Source organism: Daktulosphaira vitifoliae, unplaced genomic scaffold (assembly GCF_025091365.1).
Source record: "Daktulosphaira vitifoliae isolate Bord-2020 unplaced genomic scaffold, ASM2509136v1 Scaffold_2, whole genome shotgun sequence".
Lineage (NCBI taxonomy): Eukaryota > Metazoa > Arthropoda > Insecta > Hemiptera > Phylloxeridae > Daktulosphaira > Daktulosphaira vitifoliae.
Genome location: NW_026099573.1, coordinates 37,603,634 through 37,618,171, shown reverse-complemented (window position 1 = coordinate 37,618,171; position 14,538 = coordinate 37,603,634). Strand labels below are relative to the sequence as shown.

Sequence of the window (14,538 nt, the reverse complement as noted above, 5' to 3'; positions counted from 1 at the left end):
TCGATAAGAAAATCTTATTCGATAAGAACATTATTAGGTATATATTTATATAACGGATATAACGTGTAAAACTGATCCACGGCTAGCGTTAGTCATTACTCATTCGTCGAATCGAATGTGTTTCATGTGTTAAATTTTATCGTTGCCTTTGACTTGTCTAAATGAATCGTTTTGGCAGTTTTCATTATTGGTGAGTGTTATTTTTATAATAATTTAAAGGTTATATTTTTTAATAAATGATGTCAAAAAGTAAAAGTGGAAGATCATTTCACGAACAATGGACCGTAGATTATGGGGTAGTTCAAAAAAATAATAAAGTGTTATGTTGTTTATGTAATGAAACAGTAGTTAGTCGCAGTTTTAATGTAAAAAGACATTTTGAAACAATTCATACAGACATATTTTCTTTATCAACTGAAGAAAAGTTCGAATTAATTTCGCAAAAATTGAAATNAAGTTGGAATTAATTTCGCAAAAATTGAAACGTTTTAAAAATCAATCAAATAATTTCAAAGCTGCTTTTATACCAAACAATAATTTAACAGCTGCTAGTTTTTCTGTATCCCACTGTATTGTACAGCATGGTAAACCAGTTTCCGATGGAGAATACATAAAAGAAGTTTTTTTAATGACATCAAATACTTTATTTCATGATTTTGTGAATAAAAATGAAATAATAAAACGTATTCAAGATTTACCTATTAGTAGAAATACTGTTAAAGAACGAATTTTATGTATGAGTGGCGATATATCAAATCAGCTTCAAACTGATTTAGCTTCAGCAGACTTTTTTTCGATTTGTCTTGATGAAAGTACAGATGTAACTTCCCAAGCTCGTGTAGCAGTTTTTGTTCTATTTATTAGTGTTAATATTATGAAAGAAGAATTAATAAAATTAATAACAATTTCTACTAAAACAACTGGTCGTGATATTATGGATGAAGTACATAAAGAGTTTATAAATTTAAAAATCAATATTCAAAATATTGTTTCAATAACTACTGACGGCGCTCCAAATATGGTTGGTAAAAACAATGGATTTATTAAACTTTTTTCCAATGAAATTTTGCATCCTTTAATCAACTTTCACTGTATTATACATCAAGAAGCGTTGTGTGCAAAAGATAGTATGAAATCGCTTCAAAAAGTAATGGAAACTGTTACAAAAATTGTCAATTTCATAACATCTCGAGCTTTAAACAATCGACAGTTTGCCAAATTATTAGAAGAGGTGGAATCGCAATACTCTGGCCTTCTTATGTATAATAGTGTTCGATGGTTGAGTCGCGGGCAAGTTCTTCATCGATTTGTTGAATTACTGGCAGAAGTACGTTTATTTTTGTCGGACAAATCTCAAGATTATCCAGAGCTTACTGATTTAAATTGGTTGAATGATTTGATGTTTTTCACAGATTTTACTGCAATTTATAATGATTTAAATAAAAAACTCCAAGGCCGAGGTCAAACCGTTTTAACTATGTTTAATAATATTTAAAGTTTTTTGTAAAGATCTACAAAATGAAAACTTGAAATATTTTCCTTATTTGAAAAAGCAATTAATAGATTCAAAACATTTTAAAGATGATCAGTTTGATATGAAATTAATAATAACAAAATATGTAAAAATATTAAAAAATGCATACGAATTATTTTCAAGCAGATTTTCCCAATTTCGTCATCTAGATTCAACATTACAGTTTTTATTAAATCCACATAATATTAAATTTGAAGAACTTGAACTTAGTTTTTTTGAGTGGTTAAATATTGAAAATTTAGAAATGGAGTTAATAGAATTTCAGGGAAGTAATATTTGGAGAAATAAATTTATTAATTTGAATAATGAGCTAGAAAATAATCATCATGAAATTGGTAGGAATTTTAAATCGGAAAATTTGATTCTTAATGAGTGGAAAAGTCTTCCAAATTCATTTGCATCTATGAAAAAACTAGCTCTTCCTTTATTGACAATGTTTGGATCAACTTATGCGTGTGAGCAGCTTTTTTCTTCAATGAATTTTATTAAATCAACTGTAAGGAATCGTCTTGGAACAGATTTAAGTGAAGCATGTGTTCAATTAAAATCGACCAAGTACAGTCCAAGAATTGATTCATTAGCCAATAAAATGCAGCAACAAATTTCTCATTAAAAATTCATGTATAAAAATTTTATATTTTAACATTTCAATATTTTTTAATTTTTTATAAATAAATTTTTTTTACATACTGACGTGATACATATACTTTTCGTATCTAATATAATTAAACTGTTTGATAATGTAATATTTGACATGTTTTTTATCATTCAAACCATGGATATAGGAATTTTTAAGTATGAAAAAGGGTTATAAAACTAGTTGACACGCAGGGAAAACAAAATTCAAACAACATTTTTTTTTGACACGCTAGTACAAAAAGGTTCGCCATCCCTGGAATACACCATCAGCTAGTAGAAATTATTATTAATTGTCATGAAAATTTAGTAATGTTTAATTACCGATATTATAGTTTTGGGCGGATTAGGAGGGGGCTTAATGCCTCTCTAAAATGAAAACTAATTCTATATAATTAGAATTATATTACTATACAGTGTGAATAAAGGATGATATTAATAATTTAAAGCAATGAATGAAGGTAAGAAGACGGTACAGCTATTTTTATCATTAGTTATTTCCCGCCCATCCTATTTATCCTATTTAGGTGTAAGAATGAGAATAACATCCAAAGTACTGGTCCAAAAATTGTCTTGTCATTTTCTCCATTACATCACTATCTATAAAATAATCTAGTTAATTTTGCACGTCACCATTTGAAAAAAATAAAGTTGACACCACTATAAATTATAAGGGATAATTCTAAAAAGTAATTATTAGTTAATAAATCATGAATTATATGTAATTAATAGAAACCAAAACATTTTTTCCTATTATTGTGATTATTTTGCGAGTAATCGAGTGGTTTATGTTTAACAAATCATGCTGTATAATCTTATGACAAAGTTGCACAAACTTGTGTCACATCAAATTAGATTAAACAAAATTTATAAATTCATATAATTCCGCGGTGTTATAACAAAATATCGTAGATACCATCCTCTAGACTGTAGTTATTAATATTAAATCACTAAAAATAATCTTTTTTTTCTTTAAAGGTATTCCCGGTCTAACAGGAGAAAAAGGAGATCAAGGTAACGTTTTTTATACTTTAAATACAAATAAAAATTAATTTAATTTAATAAAAATTGAAACATATTTTTAGGTGAACCCGGTCTAAATGGGTTGAATGGTCCATCAGGAGCTAAAGGAGATCCAGGTAAATATTAAAAATGTTAATCCATATAAATAGTTCTAAACACAAAATATTTTTGAACTTAATTAAGCATCAACAAAAGTTACATAATTTAAACTATTATAGACATAGAATATTTTAAATTTTTATTAATTATATATTATATTTTTTTGCTTTTGATTTAAATAATGTTTAATAATTCATGCTTTATTTAAAATTTTTAGGTCCGATAGGACCACCTGGGCTTCAAGGAGTTGACGGAAAACCAGGAAGTGATGGTCAAAAAGGTGATTATTTTAATACTTCATAAGTTTGGGGTTTATTTTGAGTTATGGTAAATTAATTTAAATATGGCTTTTATTAGGTGAACCTGGTATTGTGGGTGAACCTGGTCGTCAAGGATTACAAGGTTTTCCAGGAGCTAAAGGTAAAATTTATGATTATAATTTAGGAATATTATTAAATATCTAAACAAAATTTGTTCATAATTTAGGTGATACCGGTTTACCAGGACAAGAAGGCCCTAAGGGATTCCCAGGAAATAGAGGATATCCTGGTAATAATTATACATTAAAATTATCAAGATTGTTTTTCCTTATAAAAATTCTAATTTTTCAGGAACGCCTGGAAAGCCTGGTATGGATGGTATACCAGGTAAGCACAAATAAATCTACAAAAATTATAATTATTTTATCGAACAAAAAATAATAATTGGTATGATATAAACCATAGTAATAATAACAATGTTTTAGGCAGCAAAGGAGACAAGGGTGATTATGGATTACCAGGAAATCCTGGATTACCAGGAGACGATGGTTTACCTGGTCTACTGGGAGAACGAGGTAAAATTTTGCTGTTACTATTTACTATTAGTAGTTTTATTAAATCTATTCATTAGTTTGATACATATTAAATTTGACTAACTTTCTAAGGTCTTATGCAGAATAAAAAATAATAAAATTTGTTAGTATTTTTACTGAATATTATTCTAAATAAACTTATATGTATTTTATGAATTATTAAAAATTTTCTAATTTAAATTTTAAGGTCCAAAAGGAGATATAGGATTCCCAGGACCACCTGGTCCAATGGGTTTACGTGGTTTACAAGGATTTAAAGGAGCTCAGGGTCCTATCGGATACCAGGTATATCGACACATATTTATATAAATTTAATTAATCGGGGTAATAAAATTTATTTATATCAAGGGACCTAAAGGAGAACCTGGTCCAGTATCTGAAAAAGGACAAAAGGGAGAACCTGGTGAATCTGGTCTTAGAGGACCTCCCGGACTTTCTGGTCGAAATGGTAATTTGTACGCTTATTAAGTACTTAAAAAATTTAATTAATTTAACTATATATTATGTTAATAAATAATAAATATTATACAACGTGAACTATTTAAACAAATTATTAATAATTTAAACCATTATTTTTAGGTATCCCTGGTGAAAAAGGTGATGCAGGATACCCTGGAATAGGAATTCAAGGACTACCAGGACCTCAAGTATAAATTACATGATTAGATTGCAAAATTTATATAATTCTGACTTAATCGATTATTTTGTATTATAGGGAGAACCAGGTGCCCCTGGTTTTAGTGGTCTGTCGGGAAGAGATGGAGAAAAGGGTGTACCTGGAGTTCCAGGAGTACAAGGAATGAAGGGTGACACTGTAAGTAATTGAATGGTTCAAAATTATATAGTAATTTTTTTTCTTTAATCAATCTTAATATATTTTAAATAATTTAATAAATATTTCTTTGATTAAAATATATTTAATTTAAACTATTCATTAAAACGACAAAAACTGTTTTTTAATATTTAGGGCCCTAGAGGCCAGCCAGGAACACCAGGACCACCCGGACTTGACGGTGTTAATGGTATTGAGGGAATTCAAGGGTATGTAATATACAAACAAAAATTTTTATATAGTTCATACAAGGTATATTTTAAATCAATTTTTTGAAAATAATTATATAATTTACGACGTATTAAAAGATGGAGTGTAATGCACTACCCAACTTGATATAAGACATTATTAGTTAGTACTTTTTGAAAATAGCTATTTGGGGGCTATTTGTGCAAACCATTATTAATATATTTTAAATCGAATACAATATAGTTTATTTAAAATATATATAAATAAGCAAGAAACTAGCATAAAAGTTTATTTGAATTTATATAAATTCTAAAAACAATGTAACACATAATGTAACTCTTATGGAAAATAGAAACTTTGAAACTGTTTATCTCAAAATGACCTTTTTCAAGATGTTATATTCACAGGACGATGTGTAGACATATATAACATCGATACTTGCATGATTTTATTGTCAGCATATTTTGCAGAATTGAAAATTTAAAGAGATTTTTTTTGGATATTTTTCCCAAATCATCCTATAAATTGTAAATATACCAAATAATCTAAACAAATTCCCGTTATGACTTTCATTGACTTAAGGTCGATCACACTATACTAAACGCCAACGTCACGTCAATATATTTAACTTTGTAATCACATGATGTTGACGTTACGTAATGTAGCCAGTGTATGTGAACAATACGATATAATACATGGTTAAATATTTNTATTTCTACAGTTGTCCAAAAATATTTTGTATACACATCTAATAGCAGCAAGTTTGTCAGTTTTTTCTCTCTTCGCTCTAGTAGACAAATCATCAAACCTGATTGTTCGAAGTAAGAAAAGAAATCGCTTGTAACTAAATGTTGCTCTTGTGATCAACATACCTGTTCCATCATCTTTCCACAATTCTTTACAGTTTGCACGATTTCCGTGCTTCACACCGATAAGGAACAATATACCAAAAACAGCCATAATTTCATCACGAGACGTGTCTTTGCAATCTCTATCTCTAGAGTATTTTACTTGTGCTCTTTTTGTAGCAATAAAAGTATTTGTACATTCGACAATAATATCAATCAAATCTAGGTTTATAAATTTGAGAAATGCATCAATAGGTCTCCGAGTATCTTTGCAAATTCGAGTTGGACCAGGAGTAAATTTTATAATATTTTTCGCTGGTACTCTTGAACGTTTTTGCACGGGGGACTTAGAACTCCAAATGGTTTCACCATCTTTTCCAATAAAAAATACAAAATCGTTCTCTGTATCATCAACCTCCATGGTGTCTACATCCTCTACTGAAACTTCTGAGCCACTGTCATACTCATTTACCTCTACAGCCTCAAGTTCACCTTCAACATCAGAGCCGTCGATATCTTGTGTTTCTTGAACCTGTCCTTGCCCTTCATCATCAGATTGTTCAAGAATAAGCCTAATCTCTTCCTCAGAATAGTTTTGTTTCGCCATAAGTAATAAATAAATACATATATTTAAATTATGAATAAATATAATAAAAAAAGTCAAACTAACTTGTAATAAAATAATTTGCAATAGTTTCTATCAAAATTTGAATAATAAAAATACTTACATTAGTGAGCGCGTGCAGAACGGAATGCTGCCGAATGAATTCTATCACGTTAAATCTTCACTGGTGACTGATAGTATGGAGGAAAATAATAATTGATATATTGATAATATTACTAGTGTTGCCAACTACAGGTACTGAAATTATCTAGCCTTTCAAAAATACATACTAGTATTTATCACGAAAAAACTAATTTGGCAGCACACAGTGCTGCTACGCGTCCACCGGAAGGTTAATATAAAATGTATTTACTATACAAACGTATAGATACGTCAAACGAATTCTATGGTTTTATTAGGTATACGGTCAAAGAGGGTTGATTTTTTCTCTTTTTTTCTTGCGAAGCCTATAGTTTTTATACATGATGTCCAGGAAACAAAAAATAGATCAACTGTTACAAAAAATAACATTTTTTTACACATATATATGTAAAAAAAAAAGGTTCTATTGATTATATAAAATAATTTATCGTGAGTTCAATAGTCAAACAATCGCATTGTTGTAACTATCAGATTTTGGATACCAAACAGAGAATTTTATTATTTACCAATGTGTAAAAAAACTGTCATTTTTTAGTTTACAAGGATTCCCAGGAGTTAAAGGAGATAAAGGTGATGTCGGTTATCCGGGTAGACCTGGATTTGATGGTCTTAAAGGAGAACGAGGTTTACCAGGTATACTTTTGGAGAATGTTTTTTATGTATTAAAGTAATAAATATAATAAAAATTATTTTTTATACAAGGACTTACTGGACCAATTGGATTGCCCGGAGTAATTGGAGAGAAAGGTATTCTTTTATAAATATAATGATTTAATACAAATATTCTAGTTTATTATTTATATTTTTTTATTATGTAAATTTAATGATTTTTACTAAAACATAATTTCAATTTTAAGCAACAAATATTTAATAACTTCAGGGGTAAACCCCATTATAATAATATAATGACGTCAACTTCATACGAAAATTTAATTTTTTTATAAAAGAAATTTATAATAAAGCACTTGTTTATAAACCAAATTATTATAGGTGATCGTGGATTACCGGGCCCTGCTGTAGATATTAAAGGAGATAAAGGCGAACCTGGTCCACCAGGTTTACCTGGAAAACCTGGTGATATAGGTCCTCCAGGTTAGTTAATAAATGTATAAATACTATTACTTAAATAAATTATCAATTCAACTTCAAACTCACTTTATGAATTTTCAATTCAATATAATTCATAGGTCTTGAAGGATTATCAGGTTTGTCAGGAGAGAAGGGTGATATGGGATTACCAGGACCAAGAGGATTTACTGGTGCACCAGGTCTGAGAGGAGAAAAAGGTAACTTACTTATTCAAAATGTTTAAAAAAAATTGTTTATACTTTCAACTCAAACTACTAATAAATTTTCAGGTGATATTGGTCAACCTGGTCTTCCTGGTCCAATTGGATTAACCGTAAAAGGAGAAAAGGGATTGCCAGGTAACACATGTTTATTACTGCATAATAGCTAACAAATATATGCTTTAACTGTAATTAAATTATTACTTATTAATATTAATACTTTTAATATTAAATAAAAACTTATTAATATTTTAGGCATATTAGGAAAACATGGTAGAGACGGAGCACCTGGTTTACAAGGAGAAAAAGGTGATTTACCGACTAAATATCTTTCATAAAATTCATATTTAGCTATAAATTAAAAAATCAAAATTTACCTTAGGTGACAAAGGAATACCTGGATTGCCAGGATTACCAGGAGCTATTGGACCATCAGGCGTATGCATATAAAATATTTAAAAATTAAAAATAAATGTTTTAATTATTCATAATATTAAACATTAAAATATTTTTTTTTATTTAGTTACCTGGCCCACAAGGAGATATTGGACTTATAGGACCACCGGGTATATTTATTTTTCAAAAATAAATCAAAATATAATTTACACAAATCAATTAATTTTCCATAACATATTTTTTTATTTTTATTTTTTTTAATTGCTTAGTAATATTTTTTTATTTATGACGTTGAAATTAAAAAGTATTTAAATTCTGCTAAAAATACCTTATACAGAGTGATTTTTTTATCATGACCCACTCAATTACTTACAGAATAATAATAATTAAAAATTTTTTTTTTATTATTATCTTTAGTTACACATTATTCTTGAATTATTAACTATGTAATACTTTTTAAGTTCATCCCTTATACCTGGTAAGGGTGTCAACTTAGTTTTTTTAAATAGTAACACATATTTTGAATTTAATAAAATGTTTGAGTTTTTAATTTAATAGTAAATGGCATTTGAATTTTTAGTATAACTTTATTTGTTTATTAGATATAAACATTTAAAGTTTCAAATTTTTGAGTTAATGTATAGGTATAATACACAAGGGATTACAAATACAGGTAGCTAATTGGTTTTTTATGACATCGATATTAGCAGGTACACAGCATTGTTATTATCAATGATAGTAAGGTACATTGTTGTGAGTTTATAAATACACTAACTGACAATACAAAAAGTATATCTATTGATAGTCATAATTGATAATAAACAATCCGTGACTGTGATAGCAATATCATAAAAAACCAATTAGCTACCTATATTTGTAATCCCTTGTGTATTATACCTATATATTAACTCAAAAATTTGAAACTTTAAATGTTTATATCTAATAAACAAATTAAGTTTCATTAAAAATTCAAATGCCATTTACTATTGAATTAAAAACTCAAACATTTTATTATATTAAAAATATGTGGTACCATTTAAAAAAACAAAATTGACCCCCTTCCAAGGCATAAGGGATGAACTTAAAAAGTATTACATAGTTAATAATTCAAGAATAATGTGTAACTAAAGATAGTAATTTTTANGTAACTAAAGATAGTAATAAAAAAAAAATTTTTAATTATTATTATTCTGTAAGTAATTGAGTGGGTTATGATAAAAAAATCATCCTGTATATGTTAATATATATTTTTGAAAATGTTAATAAATATAATTTATTTTTTAGGAATACCCGGAACACCAGGAACGGATGGACTCCCAGGAGCACCAGGGTTAGATGGACCACCAGGATATAAGGGTAAAAATATTGAAAAAGTTATCAAAAAGAAACTTGAATAATATAATATATCAAATTTTATATTTAATTTTTTTTCACTTTTTTAATTTTGTAACATATATTGTATTTGGACTTAAAGAATAAAGGTAAGTTTTTACATTATATCATATTACTATATAGAAGAAAATCTTAACACATATAGTAAAAATATTTTTAAAATATTTCTATTGTGTGTATTATAATCTACTAAATGAAAATAATTATAATTAAACAGTGTTCAAAAAGGATTAGAGATTCTATTGATCTCTTTGTTTGTAACAATTGATTTGTTTTCTTACTTTTTGAACACTTTAAATAATTAAATTAAATTCTATTTGGGTACATATTTACATCTATAGGATCTTTAAAAATTTAATTTATCTTATTTTAGGCTCTAAAGGAGAACCAGGAATGCCAGCTCCCTATGCTGAAAAGGGCGATAAGGGTGAACGTGGTCTTCAAGGTAAAAAAGTGCAACAAATAATTTATTTAAAAATTTTATACAGTTAAAATAAATTAGTTTACACAATAAATTAATTGTGAATATATTATATAATAGGTGAGCCTGGATATCCTGGCCAAAAAGGAATAAAAGGAGACAGAGGGTTCTCAGGTAATATTTTTTCTAGATTTAAGATGGATTTAGTAATACTTACTAATTTTTAAATTTTGATATTAACACTTAATTACAGGTAATACTGGATTACCAGGTATAGATGGCTTACAAGGAGAAAAGGGTATTGCTGGTTTACCTGGTAGACCAGGTAAATATATTATTTCCGTAACTTAAATAAGCTATTGTTATATTATTATATTTATTTTATAATTATGCCATGTATCCAATTTTTTAAATTTATTATAAATGTTATAGGTATACCAGGATTCACCGGTGCTAAAGGAGATAAGGGTGAACCGGGATTTATTCCACCCCCCGGTCCCAAAGGAGAAAGAGGATTACCCGGTAAATTTAACCTTCCAAAAATTCAAAATTATTCTTCACTTATTCCAAAAAAGAATAGTTATACTATTATAATAGAATAGAATATTAATTTTTGATTTTATTTTAAAATTAAAATCAACACTTTTTTTATTCAAAATATTTTAACACTTAAAGTAATAATATCCTTGAATATTTAAAACTAGATCAAAAAAATATTTATACAATCTATACAAGTAATAATCTTTTAATATTTTGTCTGATAAAATCCATTGATATACAGAGTGTACTTACTTAAGTAAGTAAGGAAACAGGTGGTCAGTTGTTACAAGCAATAAGAAAAATAGAAACCCGTTTCCTTACTTACTGAACAGCCTATATATATATATATATATATATATACTGCTCTTATAATTTTTTTTTCCTTTTATGCTATTTAACTTTAACAAGCTGTAACAGACGAACGGTTGATCGGAAAAAAATTATAAGAGCAAAGTTGTCTGTATTTTTATTTTATAATAACATATTCAAAATAGGGGTTCCCATTTAAGAAAATTCAAGTTAATGCTTTTTAACTTTGAAGGGAAGGAAAAAATTGTGTTTTTACTACATATTATTGAAGATTTTTTTGAATTAAACAATATTTTCCTTACCAAAAATTTAAAATTGTCAACAGTTACCGAGAAAATGAGTGTCTTATCCTTAATGAATCACCCTGTATATATATATATATATATATATATATTTCAACTTATTTTCTCATTAAAAATTTTACACTAAAAACCAAAATTCAAGACAATTAACATTAATGGCTACTATTGATTTCAAAGACATATAGAATTACTTTTTATATCATGCTACAATAATGTATCATTTTTATGTAGTATTTATCACAATATCAAAAGCATAAAGATTCAAAGATTGTAGTTTATTCAAATTAGCTGTTCTTTCAAATTTTTTAGTTGAAAAATTTAACCCATTTATAATAATTATTTTATAATATATACTATAGGCACAACTTGTGCACTTTTATATGGTTAGGTTGTATTATAACTTATAAAAAAAATCTAATTATAATAAGCAAAATGCTATATATTTAATTAAATATTTTTAGGACCTCCAGGGTGGCCAGGAGAAAAAGGAGACCGAGGACGAGATGGATTATTAGGACCTCGTGGATTTAAGGGAGAAAAAGGTAAATCAAAATATGTAGTTTTCGAAATTTTCATTATTAAATATTAAGTAAAAACTTTGAAAAATATTTTTAAATAAATACTGTATAAATATACTTAACCAAAGAATATTACAAATATTTTTATTCAAAAGTATCTAGAGAAATCTTTGATTATTAAAATAAAAAATTTCGTTAATTTTTTTTTTAAATGTTATTTTTCTTTAATCATATTCTTAAATTTTACCTTATAAAATAACTCTAAATTCAAGATAATTCTAAGGTTAATAAAAGACAATAAAATTATTTTATACATATGTTCTGTCTTAAATTTACTAATGAAATATTAGTTATTCTCACTTATAACACATAAATTAATATATTTAAAGTGTTATTATTTTAAATTAGGTTTTCCTGGTTTGGAGGGTCCTATTGGACCACCAGGACCAGGTGGTGATAAAGGTGAACCGGGATTAGAAGGAATGCCTGGCTTACAAGTAAATCATACAACAGAAAAAACTATATCAAATAAATAATAAGTAATCTATATTTTAAATGTTTAAAATTAATGACCAATTTTTAGGGACAACCTGGATTGCCCGGTAAAGATGGTATTCCTGGCAAACCCTGTGAATTCCAACCAGATTATTCAACTGGAATTCTATTGGTGAAACACAGTCAAAGCTCAGCAATACCAGAATGTGAGGCAAACCATGTAAAACTATGGGATGGTTTCAGTTTGTTGTACATTGAAGGAAACGAAAAAGCACATAATCAAGATTTAGGTAAATAAATCATAATAATAGTTACTTTTAATTATTTATGAATAAAAAAATTAAGGCACTAATTTATTTATTTTTTTGTTATAGGTTTTGCTGGTTCTTGCATACGTAAATTTTCTACAATGCCTTTCCTATTCTGTGATTTCAATAATGTTTGCAATTATGCTAGTAGAAATGACAAATCTTATTGGTTAAGTACCAATGCACCATTACCAATGATGCCGGTTGAAGAAGTTGAAATTCAAAAATATATTTCAAGGTAAGATAATATAATTTAAAACTAAATTGACGAATAACATATTTGTTAAAATACTTTATTAATTTAATTACTCATTGTAGATGTGTTGTTTGCGAAGCACCTGCTAACGTCATTGCGGTGCACAGTCAAGCATTGACCGTTCCTGATTGTCCCAATGGTTGGGAAGGACTATGGATAGGATACAGTTTTGTCATGGTTAGTAATTTTATATCTATTAATTTGCCTATTTTATCCTAAATTAAATATTTTATTTCGATGAAAATTTGTAGCATACCGCTGCTGGTGCAGAAGGAGGAGGACAATCTCTAGCAAGTCCAGGTTCTTGTCTAGAAGACTTTAGAGCAACACCATTTATTGAATGTAATGGAGCACGTGGTACATGCCATTATTTTGCTAATAAATTGAGTTTTTGGTTGGCAACTATCGATCCAGAAGAACAATTCACTAGTCCACAAAGACAAACTTTAAAGAAAGATATGACTCGTAGTCGCATAAGTAGATGCCAAGTTTGTATTCGACGAACTTAAAGCTTCAAAATGTTAAATGTAGTCATATACAATTTTTTCTATGTATAAATTTTATTTTACTTTTATTAATATTATAATTAATACATTATTCGACATAGGTTAAAGTCGCCTGCATTAGTTTCGTATTATTAACAGGCATTTGTGTTCTTAAATAATATATATATATATATATATATATATATATATACTAACGCGTTGACCATTGTGTTCTTACATTATAACTAAAATAATTTTAAGTATTTTAAACGATCATAATAAATACCTAATTTTAAAATCTTAACAAAATGCATTACTCTATTATTTGTAAATATATTAAATTGATCAAAAATTATATTGAAAGCATTCAGAATGAAAATCAGTGTACCAAATATTAGATTGAATGGAAAGGTAGTTGTTTTATATAGAAATGAAAATATTTAGAGTCGATTATAAGTTAATAAACTTTTTTTGTTTAATAAAAACAAAAAAAGTCTGCCATTATCAAAAATTGTATTAAATTAACTACATTCAAATTGTATTTAAATGACTAAAAATAAAAAACCCAGCACAGGGGGGTCGCGGCACAGTGGTGACGTGCATAGATGGATCAAGTATAATGATATCTGACAGTGATTAAAATCACTATCAAAAAAAAAAGCTTCGATGCAAATCTTTTGAACATTCGGTAGCCATTTTCACCGTGAAGATAAAATAAAGTCCGAAATTTTTTTTTACCATAATAAAGTATATTACATTAGCTTTAATTTAAGATATATATAAAAGTGTCAGACCTTCCGGAACACTTTCAAAATTTAAGTTGAAAAAGTTCTACTTTCTACATGCATTTTTTAGATTTGAACCCCCCTCGTATATAGGGAAATGGTCGGATTTAAAAAAACAGTATGTCAAATGAAAGATGTATATAAATACTACTCTTCATGAAAAAATTGTACTGATCTATACATTTTTCAAAATGTTATAGCATTATAAAGTTAAAAATGTAAAAAATANTATAGCATTATAATGTTAAAAATGTAAAAAATA

At 27.3% G+C, this 14,538-nt stretch overlaps 1 protein-coding gene across 1 annotated transcript in view; it reads left to right on the top strand.

Annotated features, from left to right (window-relative positions):
* Nucleotides 1-13,716, top strand: part of LOC126898485 (collagen alpha-1(IV) chain-like) — a 43,203-nt gene extending 29,487 nt beyond the window's left edge. Inside the window, exons 39-69 of the mRNA XM_050672537.1 lie at nucleotides 3,149-3,184; nucleotides 3,256-3,309; nucleotides 3,510-3,572; nucleotides 3,650-3,712; nucleotides 3,779-3,841; nucleotides 3,904-3,939; nucleotides 4,038-4,127; nucleotides 4,333-4,430; nucleotides 4,494-4,593; nucleotides 4,725-4,792; nucleotides 4,861-4,959; nucleotides 5,113-5,186; nucleotides 7,316-7,413; nucleotides 7,483-7,527; nucleotides 7,771-7,872; nucleotides 7,968-8,066; nucleotides 8,139-8,207; nucleotides 8,325-8,378; nucleotides 8,452-8,507; nucleotides 8,593-8,635; nucleotides 9,750-9,821; nucleotides 10,231-10,302; nucleotides 10,399-10,452; nucleotides 10,532-10,603; nucleotides 10,711-10,800; nucleotides 11,891-11,971; nucleotides 12,356-12,444; nucleotides 12,531-12,732; nucleotides 12,817-12,988; nucleotides 13,069-13,183; nucleotides 13,258-13,716. Of these exons, the coding sequence (XP_050528494.1) occupies nucleotides 3,149-3,184; nucleotides 3,256-3,309; nucleotides 3,510-3,572; nucleotides 3,650-3,712; nucleotides 3,779-3,841; nucleotides 3,904-3,939; nucleotides 4,038-4,127; nucleotides 4,333-4,430; nucleotides 4,494-4,593; nucleotides 4,725-4,792; nucleotides 4,861-4,959; nucleotides 5,113-5,186; nucleotides 7,316-7,413; nucleotides 7,483-7,527; nucleotides 7,771-7,872; nucleotides 7,968-8,066; nucleotides 8,139-8,207; nucleotides 8,325-8,378; nucleotides 8,452-8,507; nucleotides 8,593-8,635; nucleotides 9,750-9,821; nucleotides 10,231-10,302; nucleotides 10,399-10,452; nucleotides 10,532-10,603; nucleotides 10,711-10,800; nucleotides 11,891-11,971; nucleotides 12,356-12,444; nucleotides 12,531-12,732; nucleotides 12,817-12,988; nucleotides 13,069-13,183; nucleotides 13,258-13,515 (2,687 nt within the window). The 3' untranslated portion in view covers nucleotides 13,516-13,716. The remainder of the gene's footprint in view (nucleotides 1-3,148; nucleotides 3,185-3,255; nucleotides 3,310-3,509; nucleotides 3,573-3,649; nucleotides 3,713-3,778; nucleotides 3,842-3,903; nucleotides 3,940-4,037; nucleotides 4,128-4,332; nucleotides 4,431-4,493; nucleotides 4,594-4,724; nucleotides 4,793-4,860; nucleotides 4,960-5,112; nucleotides 5,187-7,315; nucleotides 7,414-7,482; nucleotides 7,528-7,770; nucleotides 7,873-7,967; nucleotides 8,067-8,138; nucleotides 8,208-8,324; nucleotides 8,379-8,451; nucleotides 8,508-8,592; nucleotides 8,636-9,749; nucleotides 9,822-10,230; nucleotides 10,303-10,398; nucleotides 10,453-10,531; nucleotides 10,604-10,710; nucleotides 10,801-11,890; nucleotides 11,972-12,355; nucleotides 12,445-12,530; nucleotides 12,733-12,816; nucleotides 12,989-13,068; nucleotides 13,184-13,257) is intronic.
* The last annotated feature ends 822 nt before the right edge of the window (nucleotides 13,717-14,538 follow it).